The sequence below is a fragment of the Herpailurus yagouaroundi genome, unplaced genomic scaffold (assembly GCF_014898765.1).
Source record: "Herpailurus yagouaroundi ecotype Mexico unplaced genomic scaffold, PumYag 249, whole genome shotgun sequence".
Classification (NCBI taxonomy): Eukaryota; Metazoa; Chordata; class Mammalia; order Carnivora; family Felidae; genus Herpailurus; species Herpailurus yagouaroundi.
The window spans coordinates 368,188-379,415 of NW_024412466.1; the positions used below are offsets into that span (position 1 = coordinate 368,188).

Consider the following 11,228-nt stretch of genomic DNA (forward strand, 5'->3'; position numbering starts at 1 on the left):
CGAGGCTGGCGGAGGCGGGTGCGACGGATATATAAGCGTTGGCGGAGCGTCGGTTGTAGCACTCTGCGCGCCCGTTCTTCGGTCCTTGCGTCCGTCCTTCCGCCCGCGCCGCCGCCGCCGCCGCCGCCGCCGCCATGAGGGAGATCGTGCACCTGCAGGCCGGCCAGTGCGGCAACCAGATCGGCGCTAAGGTGGGTAGTGGGGCGCACGGGCCCCGGCACGGGTCTCCCGGGCGGGTGGGCGGGCGGCGGAAAAGATGGCGGCAGCGGGCCGGTGGGCGGACGGCGACCCGCATTGCGGCCCGGCACAGGGTCGGGGCCGGGGCGGCGGCGCTGGCCCCCGGGGACGGATCTGGAGGCGGCCGCGGGGTGGCGGGGGAGGGGAGGGCCGCGCCCATCCGGGGCGGGGCCGACTCCGGGCCCCGCCGGCGTGACTCAGCCTCGGCCCGGCCCGCCGGCGTCTCTCGCAGTTCTGGGAGGTGATCAGTGACGAGCATGGCATCGATCCTACCGGCACTTACCACGGCGATAGCGACCTGCAGTTGGAGCGGATCAACGTGTACTACAACGAGGCCACCGGTGAGACACCACGCCCCTTTCCTAACTCCTTCCTGCCTCCCCCGCGGCTCTTCTCTCGCTGACGTTCTCTTACCCTGCCCGCCCCCCCCCCCCGTCCCAGGTGGCAAGTATGTGCCCCGAGCTGTGCTCGTGGACCTGGAACCGGGCACCATGGATTCCGTGCGCTCGGGACCCTTCGGTCAAATCTTCAGGCCAGACAACTTCGTTTTCGGTGAGCCGCGGTAGGGGCTGGGCGGCGGCTTGATAGCCAGGACGGCTCAAAGGTCAAGGGGTGCCCAAGGTCACCGCCGTCGGTACCGCAGAGCTAAGATCCTGATCCACTCTGCCCCCTGAGCAGACGCTAGCGCCCGTGGACACCTTCCTCCTCTCCCTGGAGTCAATCTCCTCCTAAAGCGGCTTTGGGAGGGAGGCCCAGCTGTCCACCCGCAGGGAAGGCGTCAGCAGATGTAATCTTTCTGCTACAAACGTTGAATTGCAGGCAGTGGAAGCTGTGTTTGCAGCTCATCTGTCCTTGAGAATTGGCAGGGGCCGCCTGTGGGAGGGGATGGCTTATTGTTAAGCCATCTTGGCTTGATTCCTAACTTAATTTTTAATCGGGTAGGCTCTTAACCTTCTGGCTTGGGGGTCCTTTTGCTCTACCTGCAGGTTGAGTTCACACCATGTTATTTGGGGTTTTTTGGCACGGGTGACCAGTGGGGACCACATGCCCGGCAAAGAGTGACTGGCTGCCTTCTTACAGGTCAGAGTGGTGCCGGGAATAACTGGGCCAAGGGGCACTACACGGAAGGTGCAGAGCTGGTCGACTCGGTCTTGGATGTCGTGAGGAAGGAGGCCGAGAGCTGTGACTGCCTGCAGGGCTTCCAGCTGACCCACTCCCTGGGCGGGGGCACCGGGTCTGGGATGGGTACCCTCCTCATCAGCAAGATCCGGGAGGAGTACCCCGACAGGATCATGAACACGTTCAGTGTGGTGCCCTCGCCCAAGGTGTCGGACACGGTGGTGGAGCCTTATAACGCCACCCTCTCGGTCCATCAGCTCGTAGAGAACACAGACGAAACCTATTGCATTGATAACGAGGCCCTCTATGACATCTGCTTCAGAACCCTAAAACTGACCACTCCTACCTACGGGGACCTCAACCACCTGGTGTCAGCCACCATGAGCGGGGTCACCACCTGCCTGCGCTTTCCCGGCCAGCTCAATGCTGACCTGCGCAAGCTGGCTGTCAACATGGTCCCCTTCCCCCGCCTGCATTTCTTCATGCCCGGCTTCGCCCCACTGACCAGCCGAGGCAGCCAACAGTACCGGGCCCTGACGGTGCCCGAGCTCACCCAGCAGATGTTCGATGCGAAGAACATGATGGCTGCCTGTGACCCCCGCCACGGCCGCTACCTGACCGTGGCCGCCGTGTTCAGGGGTCGCATGTCCATGAAGGAGGTAGACGAGCAGATGCTGAACGTCCAAAACAAGAACAGCAGCTACTTCGTCGAGTGGATCCCCAACAACGTGAAGACCGCTGTCTGTGACATCCCGCCCCGGGGGCTGAAAATGTCCGCCACCTTCATCGGCAACAGCACGGCCATCCAGGAGCTGTTCAAGCGCATCTCGGAGCAGTTCACGGCCATGTTCCGGCGCAAGGCCTTCCTGCACTGGTACACGGGCGAGGGCATGGACGAGATGGAGTTCACCGAGGCCGAGAGCAACATGAACGACCTGGTGTCCGAGTACCAGCAGTACCAGGACGCCACGGCCGAGGAGGAGGGCGAGTTTGAGGAGGAGGCAGAGGAAGAGGTGGCCTAGAGCTGACACCCGGTAAAGCACGCGGAAGCTGTGTGAACTCTTTATTCGCTCACGGTCTGTTCTCTGATAGCCATGTCTCTGTGTGCACTTGCTCTCTTCCTTGTCTTGACGTCACATGCTGTACAGACGCCACCATTAAAGCATTTTCATAGTGTCTGGTCTCGCCTCTCCAGTTCCTTCTGATAGGCTTTGCGGGTGCTGTTGCCAAACGTCATTGCGTAGTTGTCTTGCATGGCTGCAAGGGGGAACACTGCAGCTGAGCCCCAGCCTTGCCCACACCCAGGAAGGGCATTCAGAGGGCTACCCTGGGCACCTGCCTCCTGAAGATGGGCTTGGCCTGTCCACACTGAACCTCTGGAGGACCAGCATGGTCTAGAAGCAGCCAGCCTCTGGCTTTGAGTAAGGGGCTGAGCCCCTTCCACACCGGGGGGGGATATGAACCCTGGGATCGTACAGCTGGCTCTGTGCCAGTGGTACAGCGTGGGTAGGGGACCCCAGTCACCCAGCTCCTTCCTGGAGCAGCCTGGTCACTCTGCCCTTGTTGGGCGGGTGGGGGGGGGGGGGGGTGTCTGTTGTGTACTCACATGGTATAAACCCCATGTAGAAAGGTATCAGGCCCTTGCTGTTATAGATGGTGTTGCTGGGCCAGTGTGTTCTGGGCAGCCTTTCACCCAGGGCACAGATGGGATTTTTGATCAGGAACTGTGGAAACAGGCAGGTGCTGACGTGCTGCCCTCACCAACCAGTAAGTGCGACAGGTAATGGTGGAGGCTGGGCTGGTGATCTGAGAGGTGGCTAATGCTCCCAAGGTCTCTTCTGCCCTACCTTCTCCCCACAATGCTGGGGAGTAGTGAGCCTAGGTCTGGTCAGAAGCATGAGGGGGAGCAGCCTCTTTGGGCCAGGCAGTCCCCCCTCCCCAGGCCTCTAAGGAAGCCTGCCCTCCACAGCCCCCTCTGGGGAAGCCGGCTGAGCCTTGGCCATGCTCCTGCCTCCCAGGAGGTGTGGACACCACCTTGCGGGCCATGATGGGCATTTGGGAGCAGGCCCAGAGATGACGTCCTCGTACCTGATTCTTGTCAAACTCGTCCATAGCCTGTGTGACACCATCGCAGTAATTCACCCCCATCACCCAGGCAAACCGGGGGACAAAGCCAGCATAGCCTAGGGGATGGAGTCGTCAGGGTCCTGCCCCAGGTCCCCTCCACCTTTCTCTGGGCATACCCACCTGTCCCCGGTATGTCAGGGAAGTCTGTTGGGGCTCCTTCCCTAAACGTCAGTTTCCCGTTGGGGCCGGCGGCAGTGGGTGGGCTCTAGGAAACCGCTGTCAGGGCAGGCGCATGGCTGGGGGCAGACCCACCGGCAGCCCTCCTCACTTACTCCCCCTCATCCTGCCTGGGCTCCTTAGAGTCTTGTTGGGGGGTGGGGCGGGGCGGGAGTGTGCTCGCGCCCAGGCCCTGGGCACCCACCTGAGATGGCTTTGCGTTGGATCAGGTTGGGGTGGTCCAGCTGGGGCAGCCTGTGAAACCTGCCCACATCTAATGTCTCCTGCTGGTGGGCTGGGGGTGGGTGTTCATCCCTCCTGCAGTGGTATAGCTGGGGTGGGAGGGGGGCAAGTCACTGCCTCAGCCCCACCTGGGTCTGGCAGGGGTGAGGCTTGATCCCAGCACATCTCCCAGTTACCTGGGCCCGCTCAGGGGCCTCGTGGACAGGGGTGGTGCTCTTCCAGCCTTCCTCACCGTATGCCAGCCGCAGCCCTGGGTGCCCAAAGTCTCTGGAGTCCCCCTTCCTGCCTGGTGGGCACGGAGGGTAAGGGGGGTAGGGCATGAAGCCTGCAGGCCGCAGGACCTGCCTGGATACGTTCTCTGCCCCCGACGGCCCCTCCTGGGCATTCACCTCCTGGGGTGGGAACCGGCCCAGGATCTCCAAGTTCTTGTAGGGCTTCAGACCTGTATGGATAGGGTGAGTGTGAGTGATGGCACCCAGGAGGGTGGGCCCGGGACAGGCAAGACTGGTGGCGGAGTGCTCACCGGTGTAGTGGGGGATGTAGGGCTCAGTCAGGTCGCGGCAGGGGATCAGAGGTGGCTTGGACTTGCTGAAGTCCTCGATGAACTTGGGCTTGGATATGGGGGACAACACCGAGCAGGGGCTCTTCCTCACGCTGGGGTCTGTGAGCAGCTGCGCTGTGGTGCGCCCATAGGTGTTCCCCACCTGGTAGCGCAGCTGGGGATAGAAGCCGGCATAGCTGCGGAGGGGGGAGGAGGAGGGCCAGTGGGCAAGGGCAGGGCCCTTGTGACAGGGTGTGGATCCAGCCTGCCGGCCACAGGCAAAGGTACCTGACCTCACAGAATGGGAATCTCAGTAGCAGCTGCTTTCAGAGGCTCTTGAGGCTTGGATGGGCGGCACAGGCCAAGCACTGACAATAGGTCTGCCCCACCGGCGAGACGCAGTCCTGTCACCACCAGACTGCCGTCCACTCTCTACCCAGCCACCCACGAACAAGGAGCTTAAAGATGAGGGAACGGGAAGGGGTGGGGGTGGGGGCGCCTGGGAGGCTCAGTCGGTTGAGCGTCTGACTTCGGTTCGGGTCACGGTTTGTGAGTTCGAGTTTCACATCGGGTTCTGTGCTGACAGCTCGGGAGTCTGGAGCCTGCTTCGGATTCTGTGTCTCCCTCTATCTCTGCCCTTCCCACACTCACTCACTCTCTCTCTCTCTCTCTCAAAAATAAATAAACATTAAAAAAAAAAAAAGATGAGGGAACGGGGGATTCTGCCCCTTTGAAGCATTTACAGGGATGGTGACAGGTCCCAGAACCGGACTGAGGCACAGCCCAGTCTACACAATGTGGTATCCCGGGAAGGCATCACTGACTTTGGCCCCCCGGGAGGCCAGTAGCCAACTGTATGGAGCCAGGATTTGAAAAGCAGGTGGGAGGGCTGCTGGTAGGAGGTAACGGGCCGGGCTGAGTGTCCTTGAGAGATAGGAGTAGCGTAGGCATCGTAGTGCAGGCCCCAAATGGGGGTAGCCGTGGGGCCTGTATGATCAGCCAAGGAAGGCAAATTGTTTTCTTTCAAAAAATTGCCAAAGGTGTGGGGGTGCCTGGGTGGCTCAGTCGGTTGAGCGTCCGACTTCGGCTCGGGTCATGGTCTCACGGTTTGTGGGTTCGAGCCCCACACCGGGCTCTGTGCTGCCTGCTCGGCGCCTGGAGACTGCTTCCAATTTTGTATCTCCCTCACTCTCTACCCCTCCCCTGCTCATGCTCTGTCTCTCAAAAATAAATAAATGTTTAAAAAGCGTTTTTAAAAACTGTCAAAGTGAATGCAGAATTGCTAGTTTGAGAGATAAGCAGGACTGAGGCAAGAAGGGTTAGAGCCCTCTTCTGTATAACCTGGCCTGATGTTTGCCCAGAACCATTGTGGAAAGTCGGGTCTGACTCCTTTCTGGATTCTTTTCTTTTCTTTTTTCTTTTCTTTTCTTTTCTTTTCTTTTCTTTTCTTTTCTTTTCTTTCTCTTCTTCTTTTTACTGTTTGTTTATTTTTGAGACAGCACAAGCAGGGGAGGGGCAGAGAGAGGGGGACAGAGGATCTGAAGTGGGCTCTTTGCTGACAGCAGAGAGCCCAATGTGGGCTTGAACTCACTCAACTGATTGAGCCACCCAGGTGTCCCAGACTTTTTTCTTTCCCGTGGATGTGTGTGTGTGTGTGTGTGTGTGTGTGTGTGTGTGTGTGTGTGTGTAGGTGTGAACATATATTCCAGAGAGGGCTTACTTTTACTTTAGTTTTTACCTTGGGGGTACCGAGTAAGGCAGCCTGGCAGCCTGGCCGGTCAGTTTACTCCGAATGCTTATTTCTTTCTAACATGCAGCATTCTATGGAGTGAGCGTCCGGAGTTTATTTGGCCAGCCTCTGCCAGCTGCCGGGCCGCGCCCAGTTTTCTGCTCTTAACAGACCTGTTGGCAATCTGGTAGGGCTCTCAGCACAGTGCTAGAGGGGAGGAGAGGTTTGCGCCCCTGGCAGCCCCAGCCCTACCACTCCTGCCCCAGGCCTCTCCGGGGCCCTCGGGCCTCGTCCCCACTCCCTGGAGACCAGCTTCTGTGCCGTCCCCACTCCCTGGAGACCAGCTTCTGTGCCGTCTTCACAGGTGGCCTTGAGCCCTTCCCCTGCTGCCCTCCCCCATCCTCTGCAGACCCCAGACTCCCCCGGGGCTCCAGCACTCACCCAGGGATATAGTGAGGTTCTGGCGTGAAGAGGTTGTGTTTCTGAGTAGCTGTCATCTTGCCTCAATAGCGCCTTTGATGGCTCCGGCCCCTTTCAGTGTCTGACTCCCTTCCCTGAGAGGAGTCCCTGTTGCCTGGAAACCATTGTGAAGAGGCCTGCCATTGTTGGGCCCTACCTGGGCTGGGCCCTTCCTTAACTCTGTGAGTGCTCCCATTTTACAGGTGGGACGCCTAGGCCCAGACGAGCAACAGGCTAAGGAGGTGTCACACTGAGGTTCCCTGAGCTCACAGAATTGGGACAGCTGTCTTGGGCCTGTCAGGAAGTGTGGGGCGGAATGAGGCCTGGACTCTTGCTGCCCCCAGGAGGCCAGCAGCCAGCTGAAAAGTAGCTTCCCCACCCAAGCCCACTCCTGAGACCAGAGGCTCTGGAAGCTTCACAGGCATCGTGGGAAGCCTCGTCCGGGGGTTTCTGAGCTTCAGAGCTGTTGCGACTCTGTCCTGGAGAGCCTTTCCCCTGGAACTGGGCACTGTCTTCCATTTTAAACAATTCCTGATTTGATTTTATTTTGTTGTAGAGGAATGACTTCCCAACTATAAAAACAAAGGAAGGTACCAACCAAAGAAGAAATCAGCAGATTCTAGTACCTGTTGAAAAAAAAATACTCAAAGGCAGACACGAATTGGGAACAAAGATTGTAACGAGTGTTGTGGACAGACATGTACGAGTATAGAAACTTTATAAAACAAAAGCAAGAAAAATTAGTGCAATGATAGAAAAATGCCCATGTAATGAACATCTTAAGACCCCAGAGTCTATACACAGAAGACTGAGCCTGAAATAAACACTGCCGAGGTCTGATGTTGGAAGTCTTTGATGCTCATTGCCAGCAAGGTCCCAGGCACTGTCCAGACAGCACCTCAGCACCTGGAATACATATCACATCCATACAAGACACTACGATCTTTGACGGGGCGCTTCCACTTGTAGGAATCTATCTACTCCGAGGAATGACTGACATTGAGCTGAAGACATCTGTGCTGTGTCACCCATCACAGTAACAGGTGTTACAGGGAGCAATCACTGAACCCAAACGTTCAGTGCTTTGTTAATAAAGCTCCCCCTACAGCCACTGTCAATTATGCTCTCAGAGAACACTGTACAAGGGAAGGGCCCTGAGCACAGGTCGTGAGCCCCTCACCCTAAGGAAACACATGTTTCCTCAAGCAAGTCTCCATTTGTCCGTCTGTCCCTCCATCTGGAGCACCTCTGGAGGCCAGGCAGGGTCAGTGCTGGATGGGAGGGATCAGGAGAGAAAGAGACTGGGTCTAGGTAGGGTGGGCCTGGAGGATAAGATGTTCCTGACTGGGCCCTGTCTGCACCGATTAGGTCAAGAACAGGGCTGGGGCTGACAGGCTGGTCAGTTGCAGAGGGCACAGCAAGGGCCATGGTGCCCAAGCAGGCTCGCACTCATTTGGGCTTATTGTTCCTTTGCATTTCAGCCTGAGCAGCCCCGTTCATCTGTGACACCTGACAGCCTCTGTGCTCCTAAGCGGAAGACGGGCCCCCGCATCTCCGTACTGCCTGGCACCCACGTAGCCACCAGGCAGCTCCAGTCCCAAGACAGCCTCTACGGTCAGCATGGTTCACCCAGGCCCACCTGCCATTACTTTTCTTTTTTGAGGCTGGGTTTCCAGCAGGAGCCCCTCCTCCTCCAGGGAGTTTCCCTGGATCCCTCCACCCTACCCCCCTACTGCCTCATTCTGGATGGCACTGCACAGCTGGGCATCCCATAGCACCCACCTCTCCTCATCCCTGTGCGGAGGCCTCGGTCCTCCCAGAAGCCCTGCTAAAGTGGACCCGGGCTCTCCAGGGGACCCCCCCATTCTATGAGAGGAGAGGGTTGGGATAAGAAGGGAGAAGAGAGGAAATGAGGCCAAGCCAGGAGTCACCGGGGCCGACTAGGGGTCCTCCCGGCCAAGGCTGACACCAGGGTGACCCACCCGGCAGGCCAGGGGAGGGGCCCCTCAGAGGGGCCCACTGGGGCAGTCCCTCCAGGGCTGGGCAGCGTTCCTTCTCCAAGGAGTCCCTGGCAACGGAGGCGGGGGGTGCCCATTGACTGGCCAGTGAGGTCACAGAGCTCTGAGGTGTCCCTGGGGAAGGGAGCAAGACACTTTGAGGATGAATTTTGACCAGAAGGCTGTGAAATTCCTGGCAAATTTTTACATCAATGGAGGCAAACACTGGACCCATGGCCCCCTGAAGCAGAAGACACTTGTGTCATACCAGTAACTTCCCAGGGAGCCGTGGGTGGGCTCGGGTGTGTGTGTGGGGGGGGGGGGGGCAGCCCAAATGCAGTGGCCGTTGGACTGGTTGGACGGTGCTTGTCTGTCTCCCTTATAGGCCCAAGGCCTGTGTCTTGTTGCTGGGCCCCCCGCCAGGGGCCGCCTGGGAGGAGATGTGGACCCCTGGAGGGCAGGAGTTCCCACCTGGCCTCGGGATGCAAATGAGTCCCCCCCAGGAGCGTCCCCCTATCCGCACCCAGAACCTGAAGGAGCTGTGTGAGTAAGGGTCCTGGCTACCCCCTACCTCCGTCTGGTCTGGGGAGGCGGGCGAGGGGTGGGGGTGGGGGGGAGGCGCCTGCGGAGACTCTGGGCCCAGAGCTTGCTTCCTGCCAGTACTGGAGCGGCGCCCACCCATCGTGACCGACCTGCAGATCCCCGGCCCCACCAAGTACCAGGTGCCCGATGCTTCAATACGCGAGTGCTCCCCACATCCCCACTTCAGCATCGGCCGCAAGCACTCCACCCGCGGTGCGTGGCCCCTCCCTGCGCCCCTCCACACCGCTCGCCCCCTACCCTGGGAGTGGGGCTCCGGCTACTAGCCTTCCCTCCCCAACCACGCTGCCGCTACTGCAGAGGGCGGTGGCCGCAGGGCGTGGCAGACAGCGTGGTTCCAGAGCGAAAGCCCCTTCACACAGAAAGACGACTTTAACCAAGAGCAAAAGGTGGAGGGCCGGCAGGACAGGTCCTGTGGGGCGGGCTGGAAGATGGGGGCCTGAGAGGGGCGGAGGCCGGCCTGGGGGCGTGTCGGAGGAGGAGCCTGTGGGGGCGCGGAAGGGGATCTGCGAGGGGCGGGGCTTCTGGGGCGGGGGCTGTGGGGCGGGATTGGCTGGTGGGGGCGAGGCCTGTGGAGAGGGGGCTGGAGGAGGGGCCTTTGGGGGCGGGGCTTGTAGGGCGGGCGGGAAGGGGGACCGAGGGGGCGGGGCCTGTGGGGCGGACGGGAAGGGAGCCCGAGGGGGCGAGGCCTGCGGGGGCGGGGCCCGCAGGGGAGGCCTGTGGGGGCGCGGAAGGGGTCTGGGAGGGGCGGGGCCTATGGGGCGGGGGCTGTGGGGGCGGGTTAGAGGAGGGGCCTGCGGGGAGGGAATGGGCTGGTGGGGGCGAGGCCTGTGGAGGGCGGGCTGGAGGAGGGCCCTTTGGGGGCGGGGCTTGTGGGGCGGGCCGGAAGGGGGCCCGAGGGGGCGGGGCCTGTGGGGGAGGGTTGGAGGAGAAGCCTGAGGGGGCGTGGATAGGGGACCTGTGGGAGGGCGGGAGGGGCCTGCAGCAGCCTCTTTCCCCTCAGTGGCCATCGCCCTCGGACTATCAACCACTCAGCCGGCCTGCCGGCCCGGCCTTCAGCTTTGGGGGCCGCCGCCCCGCCTCCAAGACAGTTGAAGCCCGCTCCCGGCCGGGGCTGCTGCGGGCCGGGGGTGCGGGTTACCGTGCCCAGCCCCGGCTCCAGGCCCCTCCTCAGGCCCCGGGGGGCGAGAAGCGCCCAGGCCCCAACACCTACGACATCTCTCCTGGGAGCCGGCTGCAGAGCCACCGCACGCCCGCCTTCTCCATGAGCCGTTCAACACCTGCGTTCGCCTCCTGGGTCAACTCCTGTAAGGAGGCTTCTGATGACAGAGGCCAGGCCCTGGGAGCAAGACGGGGGACTCAGCCTGTGGGGGAGCTGGGAGCTGGCGCCGCAGCTTGGGTGTGGCTCCCGCCTTCTCTCTGCAGCCCACACTCCCGGCCCAGCTGCCTACCATGTGGAGGATTGCTATAACTCGCGCTTCCCCTCAGCACCTGGGGTGGTCATCCAGGGCGTGCGAAGACCCAAGCGCCATGACACAGGACCCTTCTGCACGCTGTAGCCCCTGCTGGGCTCAGCCGGCCGGCCGGTTATCCACGGAACCCTGGTCTCCCCGGGGGGGGGGGGGGGGGCCAGATTGGCCTTCTGACTCTCTGGGCGCCTCTGATGCCCCCTCCTGGCCGGCCAATCCCTCTGTGAGCTGCGGACAGCAAGGAGGGCCCAGCCGGAAGCCCTCACCTGCCCACCCCCTTGCCACACAGAGATGCTGTCGGTTCTTTCCAGCTCTGTTGTGTCTTTCGTGAGCTGTCCCACGGATGTGGCCTGCTGCTGACCTGCCACGTTTGGCTTTCCTCAGCCAGGGGTCTCCCTTTGCTTCCCCTTCAGTGCTCTCTTCTCTAGGGTGGGTGGGGTGGTGGCCTGGGACTTCCTGGCGGGGGACGGGGTGGGAGGGAGACCTGTGGGCAGTACAGAACACTCTCATCTAGCTGTGCTACCCGGCAGACTGGTGCAGCTGCCAGCCCA

At 60.9% G+C, this 11,228-nt stretch overlaps 3 protein-coding genes across 7 annotated transcripts; 2 read left to right on the forward strand and 1 right to left on the reverse strand.

Moving 5' to 3' along the window:
* The first annotated feature begins 49 nt into the window (after positions 1–49).
* Positions 50–2,532, forward strand: TUBB4B (tubulin beta 4B class IVb). The gene is made up of 4 exons (XM_040460284.1): positions 50–191; positions 470–578; positions 679–789; positions 1,318–2,532. Exons 1-4 carry the CDS (start codon positions 135–137, stop codon positions 2,376–2,378), a joined length of 1,338 nt encoding a protein of 445 aa, XP_040316218.1. The 5' UTR covers positions 50–134; the 3' UTR covers positions 2,379–2,532.
* Positions 2,407–6,703, reverse strand: CIMIP2A (ciliary microtubule inner protein 2A). Its single transcript, XM_040460290.1, has 7 exons — positions 6,594–6,703; positions 4,406–4,620; positions 4,059–4,324; positions 3,845–3,971; positions 3,445–3,539; positions 2,963–3,080; positions 2,407–2,613 (listed from the first exon to the last, which is right to left on the reverse strand). The coding sequence occupies exons 1-7, from the start codon at positions 6,647–6,649 to the stop codon at positions 2,525–2,527; spliced, it is 966 nt and encodes a 321-aa protein (XP_040316224.1). The 5' UTR covers positions 6,650–6,703; the 3' UTR covers positions 2,407–2,524.
* A 498-nt stretch (positions 6,704–7,201) lies between these two features.
* Positions 7,202–11,122, forward strand: STPG3 (sperm-tail PG-rich repeat containing 3). Of its 5 annotated transcripts, none has more exons than XM_040460287.1 (7): positions 7,202–7,311; positions 8,093–8,225; positions 8,994–9,151; positions 9,269–9,403; positions 9,509–9,597; positions 10,212–10,505; positions 10,634–11,122. In XM_040460287.1, the coding sequence occupies exons 3-7, from the start codon at positions 9,049–9,051 to the stop codon at positions 11,006–11,008; spliced, it is 996 nt and encodes a 331-aa protein (XP_040316221.1). In that variant the 5' UTR covers positions 7,202–7,311; positions 8,093–8,225; positions 8,994–9,048; the 3' UTR covers positions 11,009–11,122. The 5 variants fall into 5 exon arrangements, with proteins under 5 accessions (XP_040316221.1, XP_040316220.1, XP_040316219.1 ...); XM_040460286.1 differs by lacking the exon at positions 7,202–7,311 and adding an exon at positions 7,506–7,875; XM_040460285.1 differs by lacking the exons at positions 7,202–7,311; positions 8,093–8,225 and adding an exon at positions 8,750–8,878.
* Positions 11,123–11,228: the final 106 nt, after the last annotated feature.